This window comes from Glycine max, chromosome 7 (genome assembly GCF_000004515.6).
Source record: "Glycine max cultivar Williams 82 chromosome 7, Glycine_max_v4.0, whole genome shotgun sequence".
Lineage (NCBI taxonomy): Eukaryota > Viridiplantae > Streptophyta > Magnoliopsida > Fabales > Fabaceae > Glycine > Glycine max.
The window spans coordinates 36,908,366-36,913,546 of NC_038243.2; the positions used below are offsets into that span (position 1 = coordinate 36,908,366).

General features: G+C 34.8%; 1 protein-coding gene across 2 annotated transcripts; it reads left to right on the forward strand.

Moving 5' to 3' along the window:
• The first annotated feature begins 234 nt into the window (after nucleotides 1-234).
• LOC100784454 (serine/threonine/tyrosine-protein kinase HT1) lies at nucleotides 235-4,762 on the forward strand. 2 transcript variants are annotated; one of them, XM_006583758.4, is made up of 4 exons: nucleotides 235-392; nucleotides 734-1,988; nucleotides 2,488-2,943; nucleotides 4,139-4,762. In XM_006583758.4, exons 2-4 carry the CDS (start codon nucleotides 1,221-1,223, stop codon nucleotides 4,409-4,411), a joined length of 1,497 nt encoding a protein of 498 aa, XP_006583821.1. In that variant the 5' UTR covers nucleotides 235-392; nucleotides 734-1,220; the 3' UTR covers nucleotides 4,412-4,762. The 2 variants fall into 2 exon arrangements, with proteins under 2 accessions (XP_006583821.1, XP_025985095.1); XM_026129310.2 differs by having other exon boundaries at nucleotides 335-1,988.
• The last annotated feature ends 419 nt before the right edge of the window (nucleotides 4,763-5,181 follow it).

Genomic DNA, 5,181 nt, shown 5'->3' on the forward strand with positions numbered 1-5,181 from the left:
ATTTTTATTCCTTTTTTCATCTCACTTCATAATAAATATATATTTAAAATAGTTAAAGAGTAGAAAATAAAGAAAATATAATTAATATGATATTGAATTTTGTAAATAATGAATAAATAAAAATATATTTTTTTTAAAAAATCTGACAATTAGAAAAGAAACAAATGTAGTATAAAAATATATATTCTCACAATAATAAATAATACAGTAGTAATAAATGAAAGATTTCCCCTCTCTCTCTCTCTCTTTGTCGAAAATGGAGTATTTATTAGGTGCAGGATTTTTCTGTCTTTGCCAGCATATTATAAGCTCTTACTATAACTTCATATAAGAAAAACAAAAACAAAAACAAAAAACACCATTTGTAGCACGCGGGTTTGATTTTTCTCCAGGTAATGAAATTTTAGCATTTTACTAACACCCTTTTTCTTCTTTGTATTTGGGGATGCTTTTTTTAAAAAAGAAAATTATTTTATTTTTTGTTTCTGTATCTGGGTCTTGGAAATGTAATAATAGTTTAATTGGCTCGTCACTCTTTAAAATAATGAGTATTATTGTTATTGATAAGTGTAGTCAATGGGGACGTATAATGATGGGTGTTTCTGCATTATCAACATAAAGAAGGACTAATAATATTTTTTAACTTATGGTTTTTCTGGTGATTTGAATTAAAGTGAGTATTTTTCTGTTGGGGGTTGATTAGTTTATTCTGGTATCTGTGTGGGATTTCCAGGCATTTACGGAAGGTGGGGGATTTGACTTTGTTGGTGAAAGGTGTCAGCTAAGGAGGTTACGGAAGGTCAAGTTTGTTTGTTTGATTGATTGGAGTTTCTGTTACCTCTACAGCACTGAATGTTTGTTGTTGCCTTTTAATTCAGATTTTTTTTCTCTCTTTTGGGGGTTTCCAATTTCCATCACCGAATGGAATTGGATCTTCTTTCATCTCAGATCAATTCATTCTTGCTGGGTTTTGATTGTTTTGAGTGGTTTTCTGATTCCATTTGGGAAAGTTTTGACTTTTCATGGTTCAATCCCTCCTCAGTTGTTGTTGTTGTTGTTGATGAGTTTGAGGAAATCTAGTTCCCTGTAAGTGTGTGTGAAATTAGTCTCAGAAGGTTTGTTTTTGGGGACCTCCCTTTTTGGCTTTGAGACTTGTTCTCAGTTTGTGGATAAAGTGATTTGTAAGGTGTTTCTAGTTTTCTTCTTCTGAAGGGTAAAAGATGGACGAAGATAGCAGTAATTCTTGGATAAGGAGGGCCAAATTCTCCCACACAGTGTGTCACAGGTTGAACTATTCCAGTTCTGGATTTGGCTCTTTCAGCATTCAGCCAAGGGCACAGCACAGTTCTAGTCTGAAATCAAGGCCTGAAGTGGCTTTTGCCTCCAAGGCTTCTTCACAGGCTCAGAAGAAACCAATAATGAACAAGCAGAGATCTTTGTCCCCTTTGCCTCAAACCTCTCTCTCTGAGACCTTCAAGGAAGCCAGACATGAGCAGAAGAGGTTCTCAACACCTGGTCCAAGGAGGAAAGAGCAGGACAAGGACAAGAGAATCATGGGGAAGTTGCTCAACAAGGATTCTCATGTGTTCAATTCCAAATCCAATCACAGCAGTCCAATTACTACTAAATCCCCTTACAGCAGTCCAATTAGGCACCTTGCTTCGATGAAATTAAGTGACAAGTCGAAGCAGCACCGCAAGGATTTGGGATGGACAAAGTACTTTGACCATGGAGGGGGAAAGGTTACTGCTGTGGAAACAGCTGAGGAATGGAATGTTGACCTCTCCAAGCTCTTTGTTGGTGTTAGGTTTGCCCATGGTGCTCACAGCAGGCTTTACCATGGCATGTATAAGGATGAAGCTGTTGCTGTGAAAATTATCACGGTACCGGATGATGACGAAAACGGAATGTTGGCGGATCGATTAGAGAAACAATTCATTAGAGAAGTCTCGCTTTTATCGCGCCTCCACCACCAAAATGTTATAAAGGTAATCTAATCCAATCCTTTACCTTCTTTTGTATATGCTGTTTACAAACTTTTATTTGCTTCATTTTACAAGCTTGTGGTGCTGTTGTTTTCTGATAAAAACAAGGTATGTGTATTATTTTTTACACCTTAACCTTAATTTTAAAGCCTTTTATAAAGGAGGATAAGGTGGTACAAAAAACACAGGACACTTATCATATTTTAGTGAAGAACAGCACTACACACACCTGCTGAACTTAGATAGTTTTGCCATTTGCTTTTGTTCAGATACTATCTGTTTTTCTTGTTGAATACATGGTGAGAATATCCATGATTTTGTGCTAATTACTGGACTTGACCCTTTAGTTATGTTGAGATAATCACATGTAAAAGTAAGAATACTGCATTTTATATCCTTTATTATAGTCTGATTGAGCAGTTCATATCATGTTGAGAGAATTTAATGTGATTCAGAGGCTGGTACTTGCACACTTCTCATTGATCTTGATCTGATTACACAGTTCGTAGCAGCATGCAGAAAGCCACCTGTTTATTGTGTTATCACAGAATATCTATCAGAAGGTTCCTTGAGGTCATATTTGCATAAGTTGGAAAGAAAAACTATTCCTCTAGAGAAGCTAATTGCTTTTGCTCTGGACATTGCTCGTGGAATGGAGTATATACACTCTCAAGGTGTCATTCATCGAGACCTTAAACCAGAGAACGTCCTTATTAAAGAAGACTTTCACCTTAAAATTGCTGACTTTGGCATTGCTTGTGAGGAAGCGTACTGTGACTTATTTGCTGATGACCCTGGTACCTACCGCTGGATGGCACCTGAGATGATCAAACGAAAATCCTATGGGAGAAAGGTTGATGTATATAGTTTTGGACTTATCTTATGGGAAATGGTGACTGGAACTATACCATATGAGGACATGACTCCCATCCAGGCTGCTTTTGCCGTAGTAAATAAGGTATGTTTCTTCACAATTAAGTCATATGAATTGTAATGTGAATATCACAATCTACTAATATTTGTAACATTATTCTTCATTGCCAGTAACAGTAGTCATTGTAAAATTGTGTTGCTTTTTGTGCGCTCTGCATTAAAATCTTGTCAATAATTGGAAAAGGTCCACAGCCCCATTTATCCTCCCAAACCCCACTTCTTCGATGATTTTTTATTTTTTGTTGTTGGTTGTTTGATACCTCTTTGAGTGACTGGCATATAAGAGTAATGCAAACTGGACTTGGGGTTCAATTAATGATACACTTCGCTTGAAGATAGACAATGCATGCTCCATTAACTAATATGTATTGATATCTTTGAACGTATTTTATGCAAGCAACAGTTACTCTCACCTGTAGCAGGCATTTTTGCCTTGTTCTCCTCCTGGAAACATTGATACCTTCTAAGTTTTATGTTGTGAATGAAAGGGCATTTTTTCCTTTTTGCAAAGCTTCATCCACTTTACTAATATCATGATTTAACTACTCTTAAATTTTCATCCATTTTTTTCTATCATTTTTGCTTGCTTTATTAAAGTTTTTATTTCAATATGTTCAATTTTTTTTTATTGGAAAAGGTTAACGGTTAGTTTGTTAGTTTTTTGTTAGTGGAGGGCTTCAAACCTACGACCTTCTCCCCTTTCCCTTCTTCATTCACCACCAAGCTGACCTTATAACTCCTTCAATATGTTGAGTGATGATTGTAGAAGGAGACATTATTTTCATGGCTGAGGGAATCAATCATATTGCCACTGAATAATTGCTAATGAGTTTATAGCCTGTCTGATGACTATTCTATATTTTTATAGCTAAACCAAATGTATTTTTGAGATGTAGCTAAAGTCCTTTGTTAGATACCTCCTTTGCTTTGAAAACAATGGTGAAAGATAGAAATTATTTTCATCCATTCTTGACATGTATAACCAACTTATTAAAAAGATGAAAAAACAATTTATGTGACATGAATTAGTTTATGTGAAATTGTTACATATGTCTCTGTTTCATTAAGTGATGTAGCATAGTAGTTGATTAGATTACCAAGAATGGAGCTAATTGAATTCTTAGGATCATCATGTATTGGATAATTGTGGAAAATATTTTGCTAGTTAAATGACACTGTTTACCTATGCAATTCTAATACTTTTATGATGCTGTATTCAGAATGTAAGGCCAGTTATTCCTTCAAACTGTCCACCTGCAATGCGAGCTTTAATCGAGCAATGTTGGTCTTTGCATCCGGACAAGAGGCCCGAGTTCTGGCAGGTTGTTAAGGTATTAGAACAATTTGAATCTTCGCTTGCTCATGATGGAACTCTGACTCTGGTGGAAAATCCTTGTTGCCCTGATCATAAGAAAGGGCTTCTCCATTGGATTCAAAAGCTTGGTCCTGTGCATCATAATAATGGCCCTGTGCCTAAACCGAAATTTACATGAGTCTTCAAAGTGGCCTGGCTTTTTGTAGTATACCGGGTTCATTGTAATTAATATTGAATGGTTTGAAATACCCAAAAGAAAAACCAAAGGTTTGTTTTTTGAGGTTCTCTAGCTGTAGTCCTCCTTATGATGTTCATGCAAGAGGAAATTGATTTGTAGGCTTATACATTGAAGTGAAGACAGCTTTTGTTTTTACTGTTGTGTATACCACCAATTACAATCAAGTAATTGCACTAGGTTAAGTTTCTTTCTTCTTTTTTTTAGAGGGGTGGGGACACAATTTCTTGTTTATTTGTTATACAACGTACTTGCATTTTTAGTTTCTCTAATATCAAAGTTAAAATTCTATAATTTTTTCGTGTCATTTTCTTAACTGATGCAATGAACCCTGCATACTCAACTAGTGAGAGTGCAGTTCATAAGTGCTTGTTTTGCTTTCTTTGTAGTTCTGTTTTACTCTTAAAAATTGAATTTAAAGCATACCTTCAGAAGGCTACCATTGACTTGTCAGAATGGTAATCAAGTCATCAACTTGAGATATAAAATTAGATGGTTAACACTAGTAGTATAAACTTAAATATGTTTTTGATTTCTGTGTAAGATGTAAGTTAGTGTTTTTTCATTTTTGGTCTATGTAAGTTTATTTTTTTTTAATTTGTCTTTATAAGTTTTTTGGTTCGTTTTAGTTCCGGTAAATTTGTATTTTTTAATTTTAATTATTTTAAGATTCTAATTTTTTCATTTATAGTTTTTATAAGTTCGCATATACA